The 25810-nt window shown below is 38.0% G+C and overlaps 1 protein-coding gene across 2 annotated transcripts in view; it reads left to right on the forward strand.

Moving 5' to 3' along the window:
* The window catches only part of LOC149193748 (uncharacterized), a 109397-nt gene extending 95937 nt beyond the window's left edge, over positions 1-13460 (forward strand). For both annotated transcript variants that reach the window (XM_089404890.1, XM_089404891.1), the window contains exons 2-3: positions 12674-12745; positions 13003-13460. In XM_089404890.1, coding sequence (XP_089261016.1) covers positions 12674-12745; positions 13003-13008 — 78 coding nt within the window. In that variant the 3' untranslated portion in view covers positions 13009-13460. The remainder of the gene's footprint in view (positions 1-12673; positions 12746-13002) is intronic.
* Positions 13461-25810: the final 12350 nt, after the last annotated feature.

Genomic DNA, 25810 nt, shown 5'->3' on the forward strand with positions numbered 1-25810 from the left:
TCGAGATAATCTTTGCAATCAATCCGAGTTCCTTCACTATAATATTACCGAAACTTGTCTCTTTAATAGGACCAAATTCTATCTCTTAAATTGTTGAGTTGTTGTACTGTAATTTGATCGAAGGTCATACTCTTATATATAGTTGATTAGATATTGAAATGAGTGGACATGAGCATATGAAGAGATGTGTCACTGTATTAGGCCGACATGAGATTATTGAGGGAAGCCGACTTGATGATGAGTCCTTCGACAACAAGGAGACTTTGATGGATGGAGGAGTCTTCAAACAAAATTGACTTTGACAATAACCTAAAGCCTACAATGGAGGCTTGACCTATAACAATTGACCCAAGCATGAAACCCATGCTTTAACAAGTCAATTAAAATAATAATAAAATTCTTTTTGCTTTCTTTTGACAAATATATTACATTTTGACTTCAAGTACAATTATGAAGACCGAACCTAGTTACATTCTTCAACAGAGGTTTGACAAAAGGCAAGTGAGATTTTCCTTTCTCAAGGAAAATATATTGTGAATATGTTAGAAAGATGTGGCACGGTGGAATGCAAGTCAATGACTACACCAATGGAACTAAATTTCAAGAAGTTATGTGGAAGTCTTGTTGGTCCGGATTTTGCAAATCCTACTGAATATAGATAACTTGTGGGAGCTTTAATGTTCTTGGTGAACACCCAACCAAGTATATGCTTTGCTACTAATACATTGAGTCGATTTATGGTTGAGCCTCATCATATTCATTGGTTTGCTGCAACGAATCTTTTGAGATATCTTCATGGTACTATCAACTATGGATTGAGATACACTGTCGGGGATCTAAGACTACATGGATATACTGATGCCAACTGGGCTGGCAGTGTGGTGGATAGAAAAAACACATCAGGGTGCTGCTTCTCTTTGGGGTCTGCTTCAATTTCATGGATGAGCCGGAAACAAAAGTCTGTTGCATTGAGCACTGTTGAGGCTGAATATATTGCAGCTAGTATGGCTTGTTGTGAAGCCATTTGGTTGAGGAAGCTCTTCAGTGAGCTATTTGAGCACATGCTGGATACCACCATCATTTATTGTGATAATCAAAGTGGGATTCACCTTTCAGAGAATCCCGTGTTCCACGACCAATCCAAGCATATTGATATTAGGTACCACTTTTTTCCGAGATATGGTACAATGAGGAGTAATAAGGCTCCAACACATCAGGACATATGAACAAGTTGCTGGCATCCCTACAAAGCATTTGGGGAAGGCCAAGTTCTTAGCTTTCAAAGAGAGACTTGGAGTCGCGGAAAGACCCTCCCATGAGGGTCTCAGTTGAGCATTGAGCTCTGGGAGCTCCTGGGGGGCTGGGGTACTTCTTGGAGCTATATGAGGACAAGGTGAGTGGTTTGCCTTCCCCTGTAGGGTACATACCCCAACATGTGAGTATAGGGTGAGTGGTTCACCTTCCCCTATGGAGTACGCTATATGAGAACAAGGTGAGTGGTTCACCTTCCCTTGTGCATACCCCAAGTTACATCCTACACTTGCAGTCTAGGACACTTGGGAAGTACATCTCATTTTGCCAATGAGTTGGGAAAAATGGTTAGGGTTAATTAGTACTACCGACGGATGCGTTAGGTAGTACTATATTCCCTATGATTAGGATGCATGCTATTCAACAACTTGATCACTAGGGATCAAGCCTGATAGGGGTTCTACCTCCTGGACATGAGGACTTGCCTTTGTCATTTTGGCGAGGGTGGTAGGGTCTTGTGACCCACCCTCTTTCGATCCTTTCTTATTGGACTATGATATCAATATTCAACAGAGACGAGACAAGTTGCAGAGATGGTACATGATGGACATGATGGCATAGCAGTGAATGGATGTTGATAGGTGGAATTTCTCCCTAGTTGAGAGGGAGTGTTAAAGAGTGCAACTAGGGGCTAATTCCCCCACTTGGAAGACCCTCCTTTGATGGCTCATTACTCCCATACATCACTCTTGATGGCATCTTCCTGCTCCTTCAAAATTAGAATTTTTGCACACCTTCAAGTGGCAATTTTTCAAGTTGGTCTCATCTTCAAATTTGCCCCATCTTCAAGTCGACTCATTGGTGAAAATTCATGACCCTCGGCCCCCACGTTGACCACTATAAACACACCATTTGGTCTCCTCATTTTGGCACTTCATCACAACAACTTCTCTCTCATCATTTGACTGGTTGGTACATCTGAGGCAACTTCTTCCATCCACACGTGCAAAGGACTTTCTCGGCGTCTTTGACTTCTGCGTTGGCTTTTCTGATTCAACCAACTTTGACCAACATTGACTGGGGGGATTTTGGCTCAGTTTGACTGGTTTTCTTCACTGTTTTGGGTTGACTTTGACCTGTTCAAGAGGCCGAGTTTCTTGCTACTTTGATCGAGTTCTTTGGAGGTTTGATTGGTCTTTAACCAACATTGTCTTGACTGGTTAGGGCACATTGACTGCTGTTGACAAATATCAGAATTGCATACTTTGATTGAGGTTGTTTTGGATTAGATTGTGCTTCTTATTTTGACATTGGATTTGGGTCATCTTTCATTGGATAGTCAAAGTCTTGACTTTGACTTTGTCATCATTGTACTAAATTGGATCTTCTCTCTCTGTTGAACATTTGATATTTATCAATAAGAAGGATTGGTTGGGTTTTCCCCCTTTGTGGGGTTTTGCCCTAGCATTAGCCTAAATCTCTGTGTTCATTGTCTTGGCTTGTCTTCTTGTGCATATTGTTGATGATGTTCTATCTACAATTACTGTCAATGATGATCTAAAGTAAATACTAAGTGATTGCTACTGAAGTTTATTGTGATTGCTATTGGAATCTAAAGTGGAATTATTATTGGGCTAATAAGACATTGAAGTAATTGTTGCAAGCATAAAACATACCATAAATTTAATAAGGATATAAGAGCCTTGGTTATGACAAAGCTTGAATTGTGGGACTTGATCGTGAAAAAGCCAATATAACAAATTCTTGGGGTAAATTGACAAATGCTAGGAATGAATATGGGGTATGCATTGTATTTGATTGCTGGACAAATGTAAAAGGCAAGCCATGTTCTTGGTGTGTCTGCTACTGGTGCAGTCTTCCTTTCATCACATGATTACTCAGAAAAGTTCAAGACTGCCATTAGCATTGCACAACCATTAATTCAAACAATTGAAAGTATTGGGCCATACAATGTCATCCAAGTCATCACTGATAATGCTTCTAATTGTAAGGCAGTAGGAGTAATCATTGAGGATAAATATCCCAACATATTTTGGTCTAGGTGTTTGGTTCACATAATGAACCTTTTGATGCATGGCACTATTAAGATCAAGGAACTTTAATACAGATGGATTAATGAATTGTACAAGAGAGGCAAGAGAATGATAAAATTTATTACCAATCATAGCATAACCCATGGGTTTTTTTGTGGTCACTCAAGGATAGATTGAAGCTTGGGAAGACTAGATTTGCTAGCTATTATCTCACCCTTAGGCACCTTTTGAAGGTAAGAGAGTCATTGGCTAGCATGGTATCAAGTCCACATTGGCAAGTATTAAAGCACAGGGTTGCAACCGCAATTGACAGGGAAGATTTTGAAGAGGTGGAGGACACTGTTGTTGATGGTTTGTTTTCTGCAAATGTGAAGGATGTTTTGCAATACACCAAGCCCATTTATAACATGATTCGTTTTGCAGATACAAATGCACCGATGATAGGGGAGGTTTATGAGTAGATGGATAACATGTGTGTGCCCGGTGGGATAAATTTAATGTTCCACCACATGCCTTGGCGTATATCCTTATGCCAAAATGCTACTCTCCATCTTGGATTGGGAAAACCTACACCTGGGGGTGGGGTTAGGACCAAACCCCATAGAAATCCATAGGTACAAGTTGGGTATATGGCAACATTAGACAAGCTGGTCCTTGATAAGGAGTGTGCTAGCTTGCGTGGAGAATTAGGCAAATACCTCAGTCAAACTGGAGTGTTTGGTTCTTTGCATATAATCGAAGATAGGGACAGAATGGATGTTGTCACATGGTGAAACATGTATGGCTCTGGGGGACCTTTGGAAAAATTGGAAATAAAATGTGCTTTCACAGGTCGTTAATACTTCTTCTGCATAGAGGTGTTGGAGCACCTATAGCTTCATCCATAATGTGAGAAAAGTCTGCGTCAATGAAAATCGAGCAGAAAGCTTGGTTTTTGTGCACTACAACTTGAGGTTGTTAACACATTATTGTGAGCGGGCTTATGCTAATAGATGATATATGACTTGGACAACAACCCAGTGGAGGATAATTTAGAGGATGGAGCTATACATTTAGAAGAATTGGAAGCAGAACTTTTGTGAGATAATGATGAAGCAACAACATCCATGCCACTCCCATCTTCCACTAGTAGTGCTCAAGTTGCACGAGCACCAACTTTGCCTTTGCTGCCACCTCCATCTGCGACATTGCATGGAGGTCATGTGCCTTCTAGTTTTGGACATGGTCATCCCACTATGCGTGAGGAGACTCATGGATCATCCTCGAAGAAACTAGATGTTTTTCGTGGAAAAAAGACATTTTAGAGTATAGATTTACATGTCGTTTATAGTTTGTACTTTGTAGTACTTTTTATAACTATTGATTCTTGCATATATATTATGGTATTTTTTGTAAACAATATATGACAATTTAAGCTTAAAGTTTGAAGTTGGTATTCATAACTCATTGGTAATGAATTATGAATATGATGCTTCATGGAATGTTTCATTTCATGTTTGAAACTTTGATATTCTTGAATCTTTGTTATGGTTTGGTAATTGGTAATGGTTACAAGTACAACTTTAGTGATGACAAATGATATATATTGAATTTTGGAACTTTGAAACTTTAAGGTTGATGAGAATCAAGATGTTGCAACTTATGGACCTGTGGTTGATGAAGAATAATTTATTAACTACTAGATGAATGATGTTATCTGGTTTAATCCATGTTTTTATGTTTTTTATCACTAATTCATCATTCTACGTGCTTTTGTTGACATATATGCATCAAAATATATAAAAGTATATATTATATAAAATTCGCTCCCAAATTCACTCTCGACCTTGGAGCTTTTTGAAAATGTCTCTCCCCGCTCCCGCTTCCGCTCTTGCTCCCAAGCAACCTTGTTCAAAAATGTATTTTAATCAACAAAAAATCAAAATCTTGTTTGAAATTGTATCCCCGGATTCCAGTGAAAATTTTTAGAAAATCAGAAAGGCAGAGAGATTTTCTTATACTTGATAACTACTTGTGATGTTCTTGATTTCTTATTAGATTTATTTATATCTTCTTTCTTTTAGTTCATCAAGCAATTACCAAATCAATAGCACATAAATCAATGGAAACTAGATATAGGTTGGTGTTTGATATGTGCTGGAGACAGTAGAAGAAGTTTCAGAGACAGTTGAAGAATTCTGAAGGAGTTAGTGCCATCTAGAAGCTCAGGGTAGCTTAGAGCACTGATTGAAGGAATCAAGTCTAAGGAAGCTTAGATCTGTTTGCAGAGTGATGATAGCCATGAAAGGGATATAGATGGTATTCTAAGCCCATTGGTTCAGTTCAATAACCTTTGCAGTTAAGTGTGGAACTTGTAAAAGAAACTTTACCATAATCCCAAAGAGCCAAGTCAAGATGACAAAAGCTCAAGGAGACATAGTCCACGATATTCGGGTGAACTTCTAGATTAAATTTGCTGTTATGTGTGGTTGTTTATTTGCTGCATTATATGACTGTTATAGGTGTCTAATATCAGTAGAAACAAATGGACTTAAAGCACTTAAACAGTTAAAAACAAACAACATACACTTGTTTCAAGTATTTAATTCCGCAAATGTCATACATAAGCTAGATCATATATTTGTTAAGCTTTGAGTGGGAGGTTCTTGTAAGCATAACAAGTTGTTAAACCCCCATTTCAGATCAGGTGGTATCAGAGCAGGTTGCTTGATTGACAGAGCAAGCAAGGTTGCTTGATTGACAAAGCAATAGGTTGCTTGTTTGACTTGAAAGGTGTTTAAACAGTACAAAGAATTTGACTGTTTGATTGTTTGTAAACTGACTAATTGTTTGAGTTTGCAAAGGTGAAGGGAAAGCTACTGATAGCTAAGTCCAGGAGAGGACAAGAAGGAAGAAGGGTTGAAGGCATTCTCCTTACCCAAAGGACCTCAAGGCAAAAGGCTGCTTGAATAAGCTTTGTGAATTTGGTTGAAGTTCTTTTGTTCATTTTGATAATGACAACTTCTACAAGTGAGTTTTCTAAATCCTCCTCCTTCACAAGATTCTTTGATGAAGACATGAAGCGAGACTTGTTCATCATGATGGATATGGTGAAAGAAATGTATGAAGATGAAAGGAAGAGCACAAAACTTCGAGAGCAGTTGAATTCCATGAAGGAAGAGAAGTAGTTGCTTTCTGATAAGTTGCGGGAAATGGAGAGCCAACTTCATATTGCAAATATGAACCTAGAAAAGATGCATGAGTTGGAGACACAACTCCTTGTTGCCCAAGAAGCCTTAGTCAAGTATCTGCTTGAAGAAGAGGTAAACAATCCTAGTTTGTCTTCAATTTCCTTAAGAATGTTTGTATTGGTTCTTTAGAAAAACATACAAGAGGCATAGGATCCAAGTTGATGTAAAAAATGGGCTATGAAGGAAAAGGATTGGGCAAACATGCACAGGGCATTGTTGAGCCAATAATGATTGAGGAAAGACCTTTTATTTGGGTCTTGGCTATGAACAATCTTATGGAGAAAGTTCCAAAGCAGCCATGAAGGCAATTGAAACAGTTCCTAGAAGGAGTTTCATTTTAGGTTCTCTACCTCAAATTTGTAAAGATTGTATTCATGGGGAATGCAATAGTTTGAAACATACTTTGCAAGAAGGTGTTCATAAGCATGCACTTGAACAAGAGTTGTGAAAGCTCTAAAATCATTGGAGAGATTGATGGTGTTCCGAAGGGAGCCACTTCTTCATTCGATTCACCTCCTCATGAAAGCAATAAAGGTGAAAGAGAAAGGTATAAATCTTATTTCAATCATATTTCTTTTGATTATGTAAAGCATGATAAATTTCCACATAAGCATTGGAAAAAAAATTGCATGTTCCTTTTGTGGTTTGGTTAACCATAGTGTTTCTAGATGTTGGAAGAAAATGGCCACATACAGGAAACTTTTGAAGAAAAGGAGGCAAGAAGCCAAAGGTCCATTGGACAAGGCAAATCATGCTGTAAAGAGGATGCACATGTGTTGCACTTATTGTCATAAGCAAGGACATATTGCTGAAAAGTGTTGGACTTTGAATCCAACAATGCTTCCACGAAATTTGAAGAAAGTGGAGGAAGAGAATGGCAAGAATGGAAAGGAAGTTTCCATAATTGATGTGTTTCAGGATGTTGATGTCGATGTGCAGTTAAAGGAAGCGCCTTTGATATGGATTGGTAAGAAATGGTTAGAGTTCTTATCCAATTAAGGTTGCATGTCTTTTGATTTGAAACATTTATTTGCCAATGGAATGCAAGTTGCAGGGTTTTACCAAAAAGGTGAATGGAAAAGTTGAGTATGAGACTCGCTTTATTGCAGCAAAATTATATTCATTTCAGCTTTGTAAGTACATGTACATATGATTGAGGATCTTGTACTTATAATTGTACTTGAGAGAAAGTTGAAGAATGGAATACATGCATGAGAATGGTATGTATAAACAAAGGAATGTTGATGATTTCCTTGTATTTGAACATGTATGTGTAATTGACTTGATGGTCGATTGCTTTGTTTAAACATGCATGCAATGTCATATCGACTTGAAAAAGTTGATTTTGTCTCCAAGATTGAAAAAGGGAGATAATGATGAAGTGTTTCACAAGAGGTGGAATTCTTTCTATTTTGAAAAAGAATCGTCAAGTTCTTCTTAAACATGCTTGACTTGGAGAGTCAATTGTTTGAAAAAGGCATGTTTTTTTCGGCTTGTTATTTAAGTCGATCATTTGTATACAAGATGTAAAGACATGATGATGATTCACATGATGTGAAATTTGTTTCTTTTGATGGAGCAAGAGTTTATGTCATCTAGTTATTTCTTGCACTATGTTGTTTTTTTTGACAAGATGTCAGAAGAAAATTTGCAGCAGCAAAAGTCGCCATAGAAGTGGCTTGGTAAGAAGTGGTTTGACTTCTTAACCCAGTAAAATATACTTTCATTGGTACATATGCAAATTTCAGTTGAGTTTGCATGAATTTGTGATGTAATCTCACGTTTGTTTGAGCCACCTTGGATCGATGATCAAGGAAGCGATATTCAACTACCTTTTGTAAACTTCTCAGCAGAAATTCTGAATGAGTTCAAGGAAGATAGTTCTTAACTGGAGGACAAGCGCATCTAAGAATGGAAGTGTCGACTACCTTCGAGTTTTGGTTCAAAGGCACTAGCCATGCAAGGCAAGTGTATGGAGGCTGAAAGAAGAGGGTGCTGTACTCTCATCTACTGTACAGATCAGTATATCAGTCTTTTGGGGTCCAAAAGATTCCCAATGGGGAGGAGTGATCAGATATTGATCAAGGACCTTAGTAATAGTCACATGTCTCGACTTAACTGCGGTTGCAAACAATGTACATGCGGTTGCAGTTAACATGACCGCCAGTTCTACGTGTATTAGCGTTGAAGGGTTAATATTGGTTTTAAGCGCTAAAACCTTTTCCTTAAGCGCCTTTCTTAAAATACGAATTAAGCACGTGGGTGGTCTTGGAAAGACGGTAAACAGTATCTCGTGCGGACAAAAGGCTGGAAGCGGTATTCTAAAATTTCACGCGATTACCCTTAGCGAGCGACACGTAGCACGGGAAAACTGCTTTTCTCACGCGCTCTCGATCTGATATCGATCGTGCAAAAATCTGCGCGAGATTGCGCGACAGCCGTTGGATCGAGCGGGACAGATCAACGGTGGAGATTGTCCGGGTTAGTTGGTGAGCGGACGATGCGATAGCCGTTGGATTGGACGGGATAGATCGACGGTTGAGAGTTAACCTGATCGCCAGCTCTATGGAGGCTTATCCCTAACCGCCGGGATTATACCGCCTCATATGTGCGCCCAACAGAAAGTTATTGTTAACGATTACCTCCGACGGTCAGCCTGGCGGAGTGGCTAAACTTAGGTGGATATGCTAAGTTTAACTGAAGATAAGTGCGGTTAACCAATTTTGGTGGAGTATCCTTAGAGGATATTGCATAAATACACTCTAGGAGCAGTTCTTGTAGAAGCAGAGCCAGAGAGATAGAGAAACTCAGAGAGAGTGAAACAAGAGGCTAGCTAGGCTAATTGCAGCCTTCTGAAGCCAATGGAATAGTCCAGAGAAGCTGAGGAAGTCATCTTCATGGAGAATTTCATCCAGGAAGATTGATTTTGGAGCTCAGAGCCACCAGGGGTTGGAGGCAGTTGTAGGAGCTACCAGTACTCATTCTCAGCAAACCAACAGTCATTTCTGACTGTAATGAGCCTTCTAAATCCATTGCAGGGATTTGCAGAAGCATTTGGAGACTTCTAAAGGCCGTGATGCTACAGGGAAGTTTCAGGCAGCAAATGATCAAATGATCAGTCTATTGTTGGTGTCTGATATGTGCTGGAGACAGTAGAAGAAGTTTCAGAGACAGTTGAAGAATTCTGAAGGAGTTAGTGCCATCTAGAAGCTCAGGGTAGCTCAGAGCACTGATTGAAGGAATCAAGTCTAAGGAAGCTTAGATCTGTTTGCAGAGTGATGACAGCCATGACAGGGATATAGATGGTATTCTAAGCCCATTGGTTCAGTTCAGTAACATTTGGAGTTAAGTTTGGAACTTGTAAAAGAAAGTTTACCATAATTCCAAAGAGCCAAGTCAAGATGACAAAAGCTCAAGGAGACGTAGCCCACGATATTCGGGTGAACTCCTAGGTGTTTAATATCAGCAGAAACAAATGGACTTAAAGCACTTAAACAGTTAAAAACAAACAACATAAACCTGTTTCAAGTATTTAATTCTGCAAATGTCATACATAAGCTAGATCATATATTTGTTAAGCTTTGAGTGGGAGGTTCTTGTAAGCATAACAAGTTGTTAAACCCCCATATCAGATCATTAGGTGACTTTTCAAGTCAAACTATTACACATTAAACAGTCAATAACCCTCAAATCAAACCTACAGTGCACCAATAAAGCAATAAAACAATAAAACAGAGTTTACAGCAAGCTATAAATAACCCTGTGTTTGGAAATGGGATGGAAACCAATGCATAAAATTAATATGGACATGCAACCCAAAGCAACTGTAATGATGAAAACATGCTTTTCTAAATGCGAAAACAGAACATACAACAAATGACCGACTGTTTTTATGAATTTAAACACTGTTTTTTATGCATTTTCAAGTATTTTTTAACTTTTTTTTTTAATCTGTTTTTTAATGCACAGAAATTGAGAAAAACTTAGTTTCTGTTTGTTTCTGTAACACAATGAAAATCATAGTAAGCTTATCTTACTGTAATCTATTTATAAGAGAGTTCAAATGGCCTAGATGCATATTGGAATATGCCTAAACTTGTTTATTTGTTTGATTGCGGGGAAGTTTGGAGCTGTTTGAAGTAAAAAGTTGCGATCTTTTTTGCTGCTGTTTTATATTATAATTTACAGCAGTCTTAAAAGCTGAAAATTTTAGGGTTGAGATCTGGAAAATCTTCGAGGAAGGTGAAGTTTTGATTTTGCATTAATTGCAGGTGTGCATGAAAATTTCACAAGCATTGTCATCTTATCCCTAGGCAACCCACTAATTTTAAAAGGATGACAGTGGCAAACATGCTCTTGTCTCACATTTCTCCATCCGTTTTTCAATCTCTGCTTCTCCACTGGTGTTCCATGCTACTAGAATATGCTAGAACGTCTTCAAAGATCTCACTTCGGATGATTGTTGGAATACCCTGCACCTTGATGTTGTCCTTTAATCAGCATGATATGTATTCTTTAAGATGTCTTTGTATGCTCCTCTCACTGCTGATTCAGTTAAATGCTTTCTGTCAAAATTTGCTTGGTTGTAGTTCCTCCTTTTCAGGTCTCCATTGTATGTCAGAGAGTCTGTTTCATTCTGTTGGAGTATGTTGGGCTGTAGGCTTAATTCTGCAAGTGTCTTGCACAACTTCTATGTACTGAGCATGTTGAACTTCCCTCTAGGTTATCATGTGTATCTTGTCATACATTTATCCTGTTCTGAAACTTATCTTCTACTTCTGTCATTCCTTTCTGCAATCTGTACACATCATTCGCTTGTTTCATGGTGTGTGATATCAAACTTCTGCTGAGGTCTTGAACTGGGCATCAATTCTATGCCATTTTCAAGATGAATGGTTTTAATATCTTTTAGTGTATTTTAGTCTAGACCATCAGTGTTATTGCACTAAGAGAAGTGAGGTGCTTTCTACAATCCAGTATGAAGGATGTGTGAATTATTTAAAAAATTACGACCCAGCATGGATGAAATATGTAAAATCTGCTCTTATAAATCAAATATTAAAAAAAACCCATAAGGTAAAAAGGAAGTATAAGAATACCAAGCATCAATTAATACACATGCTAGCATAGATTGATCTTAACTAGGGTTCTTTTAAATGTTGAGAAATTTCCTTTTTATCCCTTTTAGCGCTTAGTAGATCTGGAGTTAAACTGGAGCTACGCTGGTTTACCAACAGAATTCGATTATGAATTAGGACGTAACTATATTAAACTGAAGTTTGTGCAATCTGATATTAATTTGGAGCAAACAATTCACACTACAGTTATGTTGATCCCATTTATTTGCCTTGCACTGAGTTCATTTTTTAAACAAGTGACTGGGCAACAAGATTGGAAACTAGCTGTGCTGCTGATGATTGAAATGAGGAAATTACTGTGAATCTTGCGTGGCAATCAAGTTATTCCAACAATCAGGCAGTTTGTAAAAGCTATGCATGTGATTCCTGCTGACAATATTCTGTCATTGTGATGGCCAAGGGATTATGATAATACTTCATTAATTATATGTTGTATTTTGAATTCCATGTGGGGCTACGTGACTGTTTTTGATTATGATCTAATATCTGTCATAGATCAAGAGGGGGAAAACTCTTTTTAAACTCTTTTTTCCTTTGTACACTGGCAATGGTACTAGCTGCTTCAAATAATTGCAAAATTCTTTCCAGAACAACAGAAGTAGCAGGAATCACAGGAGTACGTTAAAGAAGGAGGAAATAATCATGTAGGAAAAGTGAATGACGTAGGAATGCACATTGTAGAAGAGATATACTAAATTAACAATCAAGATAGTTGTGCAATTTCCATGAATGTGTATCTATATAATGCAAGTAATGGCAATGATTTGAAGGCCATCCTTTTGAACTAGAATGTAGTGTTTTGCAACTTTGCACGGAGACTGGATTCACTACAACATTCCCATCTAATCCCAATGTTTTGACACTTGAAAACATAATATAGTCGTTATGGATCTGTGTGCTTGGATACATGTAGTAAATACTTTGACATACTAGAATCGATTTCTATTCTGTGACTAGAATTATGCATACCAAACTCTAATTGTGTGTAATATATTTGCAGAAAGTCGTGTCCTGTGAAGTAGTTGTGAATCCAGACAATCAAACTATTCTTAGCCAGGATTGTGGTCTTGCGGTGAGTTCTTATTAAGTTGTTCTTGTATCTTATTTGTTGATGAACGTGCATCATATATTTATCGTTAAAAGTTTCATGTAAAATTTGTACATCTGATGTAGATTTGTTTGGAACAAGAATGATTATTTTGCTGCATATTTAGTTACCCAAAAACAGTTTATGCTGCTCTTTATGTGAGATTAGTCTGTTTCTATTCATATATCTCTATGTCTAAATATGATTACCACTGTGCTGTGATTTTTTTGTTTGATGTGCAGATATGATCTTAACTGTATTCTTAGCTGTATACAAGGTTGTCCACTATGAGTAATTACTGGAGGTGAATGTGTTACAACAATGTATCTGAATGCAGGTCTGTTGAATATGAGTTACCATTCAAGATGAGGAGGAAACTTTGTCAAAGACGTCATATTTTACTTTGTACTATTTGTTTCCTTCCCATATCGAAACAAATACAGTGCAGTTTTATATATTCTGTCCAGATTATTTGCTGATGTAAGATACGTAACTTTTGAGTACTTGATGCAAATCTGTGGACTGAGAATGAGATCCGTAGGAACCATATAAAGCAACATTGTGGTTATGTTGAAATTGCTGTTCTTCGGTATATCGTTGACAATTTGGCTGTCTATATCATGCCATCTTCACCAAATTGTCAATCTTTAAAGCACTTAGAAGTTCCATGATAGAAATCCTGGTTCTCAATTGATTGCAATCACTGTTGGCAGCAACCTGCAACTTACAGCATATGATTTTGCATAGATTGGTTGTAGTTTAAAAGATCCATGAAAGTGCATTTAGCTTTGATCTTTTCTCTGAATCCTCAATGTTGAAAGCAATAAGAAGTTCCATTTTAGAAGTATTGGTCGTCAACTTATTGCAATCACCAACAGTAGCAATCCATGACCTTTAGCAGGTCATATTCTTTTTCCAAAAAAGGCCTTGTGGGGGAACCTCCAAGCACTTGCCTGGTATTGATTAGAGTGCGTGCCCTGATAAGAAAATCAAATGAGGCATGCAACAGAGGCACCCAGCTCAGGGGGGATTGGCCCCAAGAACTCTTGCATGAAGCGCTCAGATTACTCAACCACTCGAGTTAGTCCAACAGACTTATAGCTGTCATTTTTCATTGATGGTTTTCATTTTAAAAGACACTTGAATGTACATTTAACTTGGTGCAGCTTATCACCTCTCATCATGATTTTCAAAATGTATACAATGATGTCTTGGTCCTCAACTTATTGCAATCACTTTTGGCAGCAACACGCAACCTATAGCAGGTCATTTTGATAAATATCTCATATATACTAAGGTATCCTCTTTACTGCTTTCCAATGGCCCTTGTGGTGTGTTGGCATGTATCAAGCAACAAGACCAACATAAAAGGAAATATCAAGATAATAGTGAGTCAAATATAGGAGGCTATCCACTGATAGTACAAAGTGGCATCTACTTTGGGTGTCGTATAGTCGGATGAAGAATCTGACTTCAGAGTAGAAAGGAGATGGGTTTGGTTTATAGTCTTCCATATGAAAGCGGTGAAGAAAGTCATGTGCATACTTAGATTGGGAAAGTGAAATGCTTTGGTTTTCAAGACTTGGAGGCCAAGAAAATAATACAAATGTCCCAATTTTGTCATGTCAAATCTCTTTTAAGATGGTTTAAACTCCGAGGTCATTACCAATGAATATAAGGCCATCAATATAGAGAACAAGTATTATGTGATGGTCACCCACTTTCCTGGTATATGCATTGGGGGCTGTGATGGTCACCCACTTTCTTGGTATATGCATTGGGGTCAAAGTGACATCTAGAGAAACCAATGTAAAGAAGAAAGCTATCCATTTTAGCATACCATGTTCGAGGAGGTTGGTTAAGGCCATAGATTTATTAAAGCCACAAACAAAACTAGAGTCATATTAAATATAGCTAGGTGGTTATTTCATGCAAATTTCTTGCGAATCTTAATGCAAGGAGACATATATAACATCCATTGGATGAATCTCCCATTTGTATGACACAACAAGGGCTAAACTGATAGGTTGAGGAATAAAACTACACTTGGATATCTTTTCATTAACAAGAGCTACACATAAATGCATTGTTTTAGTGACCTTTGGTTTCATCTTCCAATGTTCAATGACTCTTGATATTCACCTAACTTTTCATATTTCTCCTAAATTATTTACATAAATATTTACAAAATACCATAATCATGAGGTTTAGGTATCTAATAGACCCTCTTTAATCCAAAGACGTGTTTGTAAGTCCAAGCATCTTTCTACACTTCTCAAACTTATTTTCTTCCAAGCACTTTGGTGAAGATGTCTGCAATTTTCTCACTTGCGGAACAATGCCTTAAATGAAGTCTTGGTCTCTACATGATATCTAATTAGATGGTACTTTGTGTTGATGTGTTTGGTTCAATCATGAAATTTAAGATTTCGGGCCAACTTGATTGTAGAAGTATTGTCTACAAGAAGAGTATAATTCACTTGTTTTGCTTGCGAATCTTCCAAGTATTCTCCTGATCCACACAATTTTCTTTGTTGCTTCTTCCATTGCCACATTTTATGTGTTTTTTGTGGAATCTCTTGGAATTGACTATTTGCATAATTTCTAGTAGATAGTTGTTGATCCAAGACTTGTGAGATAGCTTGAAGTTGGCACAACATTTTTTTTAGTCCCCATCAAATTTTAAATCAAAATATCTAATCAGTTTGAAGTCATCCACCTTAGAATACTTGAGTCCGAACACTTGAGTGTCGATTTTCTAGTGCTATTTTAAATAAGTACAATTTTTGCTACTGATAATTACTTCCAATGATAAACAATCTTTAGTATACTTTAGATCATCATTAAGCAATTACACTAAAAAAATTCAACTGTAAATGCAATGGAACAATAAAGATTACAATATAAGGACCATGCACAATAGACACCAAATTTTTTCACATGGGAAACCCAATCTTGGGAGAAAACCCAACAATCTTTTCTAGGAGATATTGTTCAATTCAACAAAAGTACAATCCAATTCTTCTAGTCAAATTTGGTTAAATAGACCATGGAATCCCATGCAGGTTGTTGGGTCCCTATAATACTAGTGATTACCTCATTACTATTGTAGTTGTATCACTTATTAATATTGTTGTGCCCCATAGAATCCCTCTATTGTTATTTTTGTGGCTTTATATTATTATTGTTAGGTCAGCTAGGTTATATTGTGACTCCTTAGACTCCTATATATAGAAATGAGGTTTTGTCATTTGAATCATCCAAGAATTTCTCATTTATGTAATGTAAAGGAGGTTGCCCCCTCGAAGAAGCTGAATTCTAAGGCCTGGATTTCTCTTTTCTATTTTTTTGTGAGCTGGTTTCATAACATTTGATATCAGAGCTTTGGATTCTAGGGTTTCGCTGCTCCAAACAGGTCATCTTGACATTTTTGCTATAACTTTTTTTTTCTGCGACGTTTCAGAAGCTAAAAAAAAACCCATTTGAGAAGAAATCTTGCTGAATCTCGGGTTCGAATTTTAGAGCTTTTCGCACTATATTTGCGGAGATATGATCTGAGGAAGTTGGTCTTTTTTGCAGACTCCTGAATTACATTCCAAACATGTGACCTAGGGAAAATTGTCATAACTTTCTCTCTGAGCATCGGATTGAAATTTCGTCAGAAGAGTCAGAAAGAGGACAGACTGTAGCTTCTTGTATATCTTTTTCAGATCCAAAGGTCGAAACAGTGACTCGTGGCACGCCATACAAGTTCGCTCTACTGAACTAGTCTATAATCAGGTCATCTTGAGAGATTGTGCATAACTCTTCTCTGGAGAATCCAACTTGGATTAGATTGATGGCATTGGAAAGAGGAAACAGAGGGCTACTACAGGTCGCAATTTCAGAACTGGATGATCCGAAATTGCAGAGATATATCAGATTCAATATCAAGCTTTTACAAAGCGAAAAAATGTGTGTAGTTTTTTTTTAAATTTTTGCATAAGCTTGGTTTGAAAAATTAGTTTGAATCGGTAATTGATGCCCCGAGGAAAGAAAATGCAAACACCTAGTAAGCAACTTGAAAGCTCTAGCATGACTTATGAAGAAGATGAAGAAATGCAACATGGTATATCAAAATTACGAGACCAAGTGCAACAAGTGTCACTTGCACAAAAAACAATAGAATCTAAGATGGATGGTTTAAGGAAAGATGTAGAAGCTGAGATGGATGGTTTAAAGAAAGGTGTAGAAGCTAAGATGGATTGTTTAAAGAAAGACATAGAAGCTAAGATGGATGGCATGGAAGCTAAGATGAATGGCATGGACACTAAAATTGATGGCATGGATGATAAAATGGAAGAATTGAAGATAAATATGAATAAGTTGCTACAAGAAATGGTCACTAATGGTGAAAGGGTAGTAAAGGAAACTCATGATGAGAACAAAAGAAATGTTAATCATGATTCCATAGACTCTAATGTTGGATCGAAGACCCACCATATTTCAAAAATCGATATGAGGAAGTTTGATGACAAGGATCCCGCAACATGGATATTACAGATGGAACAATTTTTCGATCTCAATAATGTGCAAAAAACACAAAAGGTACGTATTGCAACTTTATATTTGGAACCAAATCAGTTTGTATGGTATCAATGGTTTTGCTCTCGTAAACAAATTATCACTTGGGCAATTTTTACGAAAGAATTGACAACACATTATAAGGATACAAAAAGCAACACTTTTTTTAGCCAATTGATAAGTCTCAAACAAAAGGGTTCAATAATGGAGCACATTGAGGAGTTCCAAAAATTGAACATAAGAGTAAAAAATATTCCAGAGGAGCATAGGATTGATGTGTTCATAGGGACTTTAAATGATAATATCCAACATGATGTTTGCCTTTGAGAATCTAATTCATTAGAGAAGGCATTCAGGTTAGCAAGAAAAATGGAAAGAAAAATTATGGCAACTAGGAAGCATACCAATCACAACTATAAAGATGGAAGTGTTGTTGCCCCTAGCCTTCCACACCCTATAAGGTTGACACCACAACAATTGGAAGAAAAAAGAGCAAAAGGGCTTTGTTATAGTTGTGATAGCGAATACACTAAAGCTCATAAGTGTGCTGAGAAGAAATTATTCTACATAAGTTGTGAAGAGGAAGAAGAAAAGGAGCAAGAAAAGTCAAAAGAATAGGATATACTCTAGAAACAAAGCCTAAATAAAGAAGAAATGAATCCGACCATATCTTGTAATGCATTGGTGGGAATTACCACTCCTCAAACCATCAAGATAGAAGGACAAATCAAGAAGAAAAAGGTAATAGTGTTGATTGATTCAGGAACTACCCACAATTTTATTCATTGTAAGGTAGCAAAAGAATTGAATTGCTTCTTATATTCAGCACCAGGGTGTCAAGTGATGGTTGCAAATGGAGGAATAATAAATTGCTCTGGAAAGTACCATAATATCAAGCTATCCATGGGAGAATATGTATTGACTAGCCCAATGCTTTCCATTCCAATGGGAGGTGCTGATGTTGTACTAGGAGTCCAATCGCTACAATCTTTGGGTACAATAGCTTTTAATTTTCAAGAACTTTTCTGTGGAAGGAAAAGAAGTTGAATTAAGGGGTATTGCAAGGAAACCAGGAAAGATAATCAGTTCTAACGGTATGACAAAGCTTCTAAAAAAGGAACAAAGAGGTGTAATTGCACAATTATGTTCGCTTGATGTTTCCACATTGGAATCATCTGTTTCTCCAGATAAAAGTCTTGGACAATCATTCCAAGGTATTTGAACTCTTAAAGGTCTCCCACCTATTCGTGATCATGATCATGCTATTCATCTGATTCCAGGAAGTGTTCCTCCAAACATCAGGCCGTACAGATATCCCTATGCCCAAAAGAGTGAAATTGAACATATGGTTGCAGAAATGCTAGAGGCGGGTATAATTCAACCGAGTCAAAGTTCTTTCTCCGCTCTAGTGGTATTGGTGCACAAGAAGGATGGATCATGGCGCATGTGTCCGGATTATAGGGAGCTCAACAAGCTCACTATTAAAGATAAGTTTCCCATTTCTGTCATTGATGAATTATTGGATGAATTGCATGGATCAATTTACTTCGCCAAGTTGGATCTTCGTTCAGGATATCTTCAAATCAGAATGAAGACTGAAGACAATCCGAAAATAGCATTATGAATTTTTGGTCATGCCTTTTGGCCTTACCAATGCACCTTCAACATTTAAAGGTTTGATGAATTCCATTTTCAAACCATTCCTTAGAAAATTTGTGTTAATATTTTTTGATGATATACTAATCTATAACAAGTCTTGGAAGGATCATGTTGAATATGTTGACAGGGTGCTACAACCATTGGAGGAGAAACAATTATATGCAAAAAGATCCAAATGTTTTTTTGGAGTACAAGAGGTGGAATATCTAGGTCATATTGTATCTCATGAAGGAGTTAAGGTAGACCCTAGCAAAATTAAAGCCATTAAGGAATGGAAAATCCCCACATCCATAAAGCATCTGCGAGGATTTCTCGGGTTGACAGGGTATTATCGCAAGTTTGTTAAGAATTATGGGAGAATAGCAGCACCTCTAACAACATTATTGAAGAAAGATGCATTTTCATGGACTCCAGAGCAACAAAGGCCTTCGAGCATCTTAAAGAGGTAATATGCCAAGCACCGGTCTTAGCTACACCTGAATTCACAAAAACCTTTATTGTTGAATGTGATGCTTCAGGAAATGGAATTTGTGCTGTTTTAATGCAAGATGAAAGACCCATTGCTTTCGAAAGTCATCCAATCAAGGGAAAGTTTTTACACACAGCTATTTATGAGAAGGAAATGTTGGCAATACTCCATGCACTTAAGAAATGGCGACCCTACCTAATGGGAAGACACTTCAAGGTAAAAACGGATCATGATAGTCTTAAATACTTTTTAGAACAAAGATTATCCTCTGAAGAGCAACAAAAGTGGGTCACAAAGATGTTGGGTTATGACTTTGAAATCATCTACAAAAAAGGGAAGCAAAATGTGGTGGCAGATGCACTCTCAAGAAAGGATGAGGATGTGGAAGCATTGTTGTGCGCCATTTCTATTGTCCAACCAGATTGGATAAACGAAGCAAGGGAGGAATGGAAGAATGACGAAAAAGTATGGGCACTTATTCGAAAGTTCCAAGAAGACTCCAGTACGCCTGATACATTTAGCTAGAAAAATGATTCGTTATGGTACAAAGATCGCTTATACTTCTGTAAGAATTCCCAGCTAAAACAAAAGATTCTTATGAAATTGCACACTTCTCCCTTAGGAGGGCACTCAGGATTTTTAAAAACTTACCACAGGGTTAAGAAGGAATTTTTTTGGGAGGGCCTTAAATCAGATATTCAAAAGTTTGTGGTGGAATGTTTGGTTTGCCAACAAAATAAAGTTGAAACAATTAAGACACCGGGTCTATTACAACCTTTATCCATTCCAAGCCAACGTTGGGAGAGGTTTCAATGGATTTTATCACAGGTTTACCCAAGTCTGACGGAAAGAGTATCATCATGGTGGTAGTTGACAGACTTACCAAGTATGCACACTTTTGTGCATTATCACATCCATTTAAAGCCAGTATTGTTTCTACTGCATTTATGGAAACAATTCAAAAGCTATATGGAAACCCAAAGATTATTGTAAGTGACAGAGATCCCATTTTCACTGGAAATTTTTGGACATAATTATTTTCTTGTCTTGGTACTCAGCTAGCTCATAGCTCATCTTATCATCCTCAATCTGATGGGCACATTGAGATAGTAAACAAATGTTTGGAAGGATATCTTCATTACTTTGTATTTGATAAACAAACACAATGGGTCAAATGGTTCCCTGTGGCTGAATGGTGGTATAACACTTCCTTCCACACAACAAAAAAAATGACCTCATTTATGGCACTTTATGGATATCATGTTGGAAATAATACTGAGAGGGGGGGGTGAATCAGTATTATCAGATCAGATAAAACTTTTCAATTTCATACTCAGAAACATATACGCGACTTCAGTTAAGTGAACCCGCGTGTACACGCGACTGTGTCTAAAGCAACTAGCGTATATGCAGAGATCTTATGATTCAGTTAATCTTATCTTCAGTAAATGCATCAGGATATTATTAAGCATATTAACAGTAAACAGGTGCAGTATAACAGAATAGATCATCACACAAAAGCCACACACATGAACACCATGATATAAGGTGGAAACCCAATGTGGGTGAAAACCACCTGCTGCAATTTGTCTCTTTCTTCTTTAATGAGAAACTTCTTTTACAATGTACTGGTGCAGTCCTTTACCAGCACGCAGGCTACAACCTGCAGAGGGCTACAACCCTCTCTCGTTTTCCAACTACTTTTGGAAGGGAGCTACAACCCCCTCAGCTCTTGTACTAGCTGATCCATTTACTAGTACGTAGGTGCTGACCCTACAACCTTCAGGGACCACGTTTCATACATTTTCATACTGGATCCAAGAGTACAAAGCAAACATTACCGCAATACAATCATCAACTTATACTTGCATCATAATTCATTAAACAACCCAATACCGAATCACTGAAACCCTGTCATCAAGAACACAGAACCCAAACCAGAATCTAGAACTCTGCAAAAACCACCAGAATCAGCAGCAACCTGAAATATCAACACTTATCATGCATACGCTACTTCACTGTACCAAAACCGCGTGTATACGCGCTTTCTCCAAAGGCAACCCGCGTGCAGATCTAGAAATGATTACTTCTGCCTTTGCTGTCAGATCTGACCCTTGCCATGCGTCCCGAACAGATAACCAGCAATACCAGATCCTCTCACTGCGTCAGACACCCACACAACTTCTTTGCCTAGTGATCTTCTCCTTATATAGCCTTAGGCCTTGTTCAATACCAAGAGCCAAAACTATAGAAACACAATACCATCAACTTCAAAACTAGGGATCGACACGCCCGTCGAGACACAATGGTCCGAAACCATAGGCACAACTTCCAAGGACTAACCGCCATGGACCAAAGGTACTTTTCCACATACACGCGCTTTTTCTGAAGCCAACCTGCGTGTACACGCGACTTGGTCTTAACAAACCTGCGTGTATGAACTTCCTTGGCAAGCTGTACTAGGATCTGTCTTCTGATTAAGTTGCCATCTCCTGTACCAACTTCTGAGCATCTGTACCAACCTCTGAGTGAGTTGCCATCAAGGACAACACTTGAATCATAATGCCAACATATCAGCCACCATCCATCACATCATATTTAAGAGAAAATTCTAAGGTTCAAGCAGTGGAACATCACATCGAACATCAACAACATGTCCTCCAACTCTTAAAGGATAACCTCGTGTTGGCACATAATAGAATGAAACAATAGGCAGATCAACATCGTAGCGAAAGAAGTTTCGATGTAGGTGATTGGGTATTCCTATGGCTACAAACATATAAGCAAATGTCCCTCAAGCAAGCTATAAGAAGGATAATAAATTTTCACCAAAGTATTATGGTCCGTACAAGGTGTTGCAAAAGATTGGTACTATGGCATACAAATTGGAGCTTTCTGCAGCTTTTCGATTGCACCCAGTTTTCCATGTTTCATGTTTAAAGAAGGTTATAGGTGACAAACTCCGAGTTCAAACAATATTGCCAGAACTTGACGAGGAAGGAAAAATTATATTGGAACCAGAAGCAGTCACAGAAACAAGAACTCGACAGTTACGAAATCGATCAATTTCGGAGTATCTTATCAAGTTGAAGAACTTATCCACTGAAGATTCCACATGGGAGGATGAAAATTTTATACAGAAGCATCCAGAACTACTGAAGCGTTGAGGACAACACTTTTTTGAAGGAGAGGGGCATATTGGGTCCCTATAATACTAGTGATTACCCCATTACTATTGTAGTTGTATCTCTTATTAATATTGTTGTGCCCCTATTGTCTCCATATTGTTATTACTGTGCCCCATAGAATCTCTCTATTGTTATTTTTGTGGCTTTATATTATTATTATTAGGTCGGCTGAGTTATATTGTGACTCCTTAGACTCCTATATATAGAAATGAGGTTTTGTCATTTGAATCATCCAAGAATTTCTTATTTATGTAATGTAAAGGAGGTTGCCCCCTCGAAGAGGCTGAATTCTAAGGCGTGGATTTCTCTTTTCTATCTTTTTGTGAGCTGGTTTCATAACACAGGTCAAACTTGGTCAAATTAGCTTAAATTCAGCCTCCTGCAACTATCCACAAATTCGGTCAACCTTGAGTAGAACAGGCTGAATATCAAGCTCTTGCTACTGCCCAAAAGCTTGGTCAACTGCCTTAGAAATTTGGTCAAACTATCTAGCCAAATTGTGGTCAATCTGCCTCAGATAATTTTGGACAGTCAACATATTTTCGGTCAAACAAAGGTCAAATAGTCCGCTTTTGAATTCGGTCAAGTTGTCTAAAAGGTCTCGTCAAACTTTGCCCATAAATCTCAAACAAATTAGGTCAACATTGCTCAAACATACTCCAAAAAGGGTGCAGTCAAACTTCAGAAGACTTTGGTCTTCGTTTCCTTCTCCTCCGCACATGTGAATAGAAAACAAATGTTTTTGATGATTCAAATTGATGCCAAATAAAGGAAGTCGAATATGTATTTATAGGGGTCAAAGGAGATGGGTTTTGAGCAAGGGTCACACCCATTTGCATGGTGGGGCAAACTTGACTTTTTGGAGCCTACATGAACTCATAAATAATAATTTCTTTCTTTTAATTAGGCTGACTTGAATACTGACTGGAGCTACCAAAAATCAACACTCCCTCTTAGCTAGGGAGGTATTCACTTTGACTTCCTTAGATGTCCTCTTTGCTGAACAATTTCTCCATCCCATGAAAAGATTGAATGATCTTGCTATGTTAATGTATCCATCCACTTCATGTTCTATCCTAGAACCATGTGAAAAGCATCCCGAATCAACATCATGCAAAGAAACTAGTTACCCACTAGTCAAATACCCTTTGTAAATGGATCTAGTCACCCACTAACCAAATATCCTTTGGCGATATGGTTAGGTATCCCCTGACCGAAGTAAACACAGGACTAGACCCGGGTCACCAACTATCTAGGTCATCACTTGGAACCATGTTAGTACCCCTGAACAATGGTGAAACCCTGTGCCAATTTACCATTCCCTCATGTTGTCACATGATACTTGAATGGTAAAGCACTTGCTCGATGCTATGGGACACTCACTCCACCCACTACCCAAATAACCCTTAGCAATATGATCAAAACCTTCTGACTAGGGGAGCACTTCAAGCCCTAATGCTCTATGGCCAATCCGCCTAGCCACATTACATGGTTTCTGGTTAATACCCTTGACCTAGGGAGAATATCTGCCCATGATGCTAGAACGTCAACACTCCCTCTCAACGAGGGAGACATTCTCAACCACTCCAATCTTGTTCTCGAAGTAAACAAATTTCATCTGAGACAAAGGCTTTATGAGAATGTCAACAACTTGCTCGTCTATAGAAATGTATTGGAGCATCACTGTTCCCTTCCGTACAATGTCTTTGATGAAGTGGTACTTGATCTCAATGTGCTTGACCTGTCATGGAAAACTGGATTTTTTGAAAGCTTCACACAACTTTGATTGTCACTATATATCATGGTCATCTCTAGCACCTGACCAAACAATCCTGTGAGTAGCTTTCGAAGCCACACTACCTCACAACTTGCCAAACTAGTTGCAATATACTCAACCTTTACAGTGCTAAATGTGACAGATGTCTACGTCATGCTCATCCATAATATCATAGCAAAACTCAAACTAAAGCAACATCTTGATGTTCTCTTGCTATCTTCAACATTTACAACCCACTATGAATCTGTATATCCCTACCACTGTACTTCACCGTTTGAGACATATCTCTATCCATAACTGACTGTACCACCCAAATATCTTAACACATGCTTTGCCAAAATCCAATGTACATGCCTTAGTTCGACCATGCACTGACTCAAAGGGTTTACTGCAAAACAAATATCAGGTCTGGTAATAACCAGATACATCAATGAACTGATTAATTGTTGATATGTAGATGGATCTACTAAATCTGAATCAGAGTCTCTCAACTTCTTCAAATTTGTTACCATGGGAATGGCCATGGAATTACAGTCCATCATCCTAAATCTCTAAACGATCGTAATAATATACTTCCCTTGACAAAGGAAGATCCCACCCGACCTATGCCACACTTCTATTCCCAAGTAGTAATGCATCAAGCTTAGATCCTTCATCTTGAGTTCATAAGTCAACTCCCTCTTACATTGATCAACGAGATTTTCTACTCTTGTTAGAAACAAATTAACATATAACAACAAGATCACATGCTCACCTCTAACAACCTTGTAGTATAGGTTGGGATCAACATTGCTCTTGGTGAAACCAAGACTCATTGAGTATACATCAATCTGGCAGTACCAAGCCCGAGGTGCCTGCTTGACTCTGTACAAAGCCTTCTTTAGTCTGTGAACATGAGATTCCCTCTCATGTACCTCAAATAACTCCATTAAGGAAAGCAATTTTCACATCCATCTGATGCAATTTCCAACCCATAATAGAAGCAATAGAAATGATAGTTTTTAATAGAAGCATATTTGCTAGCTAGAGCAAATGTCTCTTTATAGTCCTCTCCTTCTTTCTTAGAGAACCCCCTTGCCATGAATCTCGCTTTGCACTTCTCTATGCTGCCATCTACCGCATGCCTGATCTTGTAGATCTACTTGGAAGTCTCCATTGACTTCCCTTTAGGCGTTGGCACAATTTCTCACACATCATTTTTCACGATGGATTGATATTCTTCCATCATGGCATCCTTCCAAACTTGCTGGCCTGCTGCCTCCTCATAGTTGGATGGCTCAAAATCAATGATGCGACTCATCAATGCTGCAAATCCTGAATAGTTCTTAGGAGCTACATGTCCCTCTGCATCCTACAATGTATTTCTAAGCCATGTTGGTCTCTTCATGGATTTT

This window comes from Pinus tabuliformis, chromosome 2_2 (genome assembly GCF_031772625.1).
Source record: "Pinus tabuliformis cultivar Carrire ecotype Pingquan chromosome 2_2, CPIR1, whole genome shotgun sequence".
Taxonomy (NCBI): Eukaryota; Viridiplantae; Streptophyta; class Pinopsida; order Pinales; family Pinaceae; genus Pinus; species Pinus tabuliformis.